Genomic DNA, 523 nt, shown 5'->3' on the forward strand with positions numbered 1-523 from the left:
GGGTGGGGGTTGGAGGTGGTGAAGGTCAGTGTCAGGGGGCGTTGAGGGTCGGGGTTGGAGGTGGTGAAGGTCAGGGGGCGTTGAGGGTCAGGGGTTGGAGGCGGTCAAGGTTTGGAGGCGGTGAGGGTCGGGGTTGGAGGCAGTGAGGATTGGAGGTGGTGAAGGTCGGGGGGCATTGAGGGTGGGGGTTGGAGGTGGTGAAGGTCAGGGGGCGTTGAGGGTCAGGGGTTGGAGGCGGTCAAGGTTTGGAGGCGGTGAGGGTCGGGGTTGGAGGCAGTGAGGATTGGAGGTGGTGAAGGTCGGGGGGCATTGAGGGTGGGGGTTGGAGGCGGCTGTCACTGATGAGGTGAAGGATGAGGATGACCCGGGCTGATGATGGGCTGTCATGTCTTGCAGATGCTCGGGCAGTTCATCGCTCGCGCCGTGGCTGATCACGCATTGCCTCTGAACTTCCTGGACCGATACAAGGGACGTGTTGATTCTGAGCATGCGCGGTGAGAGGGGAGGCGGGATCTGTTTAGGG

At 62.7% G+C, this 523-nt stretch overlaps 1 protein-coding gene across 1 annotated transcript in view; it reads left to right on the plus strand.

Annotated features, from left to right (window-relative positions):
* The window catches only part of LOC108802402 (programmed cell death protein 4-like), a gene marked incomplete at its 5' end in the record, with an annotated part of 7,893 nt that overhangs the window by 1,930 nt on the left and 5,440 nt on the right, over positions 1 to 523 (plus strand). The window contains one exon of the mRNA XM_018574260.1: positions 397 to 494. Coding sequence (XP_018429762.1) covers positions 397 to 494 — 98 coding nt within the window. The remainder of the gene's footprint in view (positions 1 to 396; positions 495 to 523) is intronic.

Source organism: Nanorana parkeri, unplaced genomic scaffold (assembly GCF_000935625.1).
Source record: "Nanorana parkeri isolate BGI_ZX_2015 unplaced genomic scaffold, ASM93562v1 scaffold2845, whole genome shotgun sequence".
In the NCBI taxonomy this organism is placed as follows: domain Eukaryota; kingdom Metazoa; phylum Chordata; class Amphibia; order Anura; family Dicroglossidae; genus Nanorana; species Nanorana parkeri.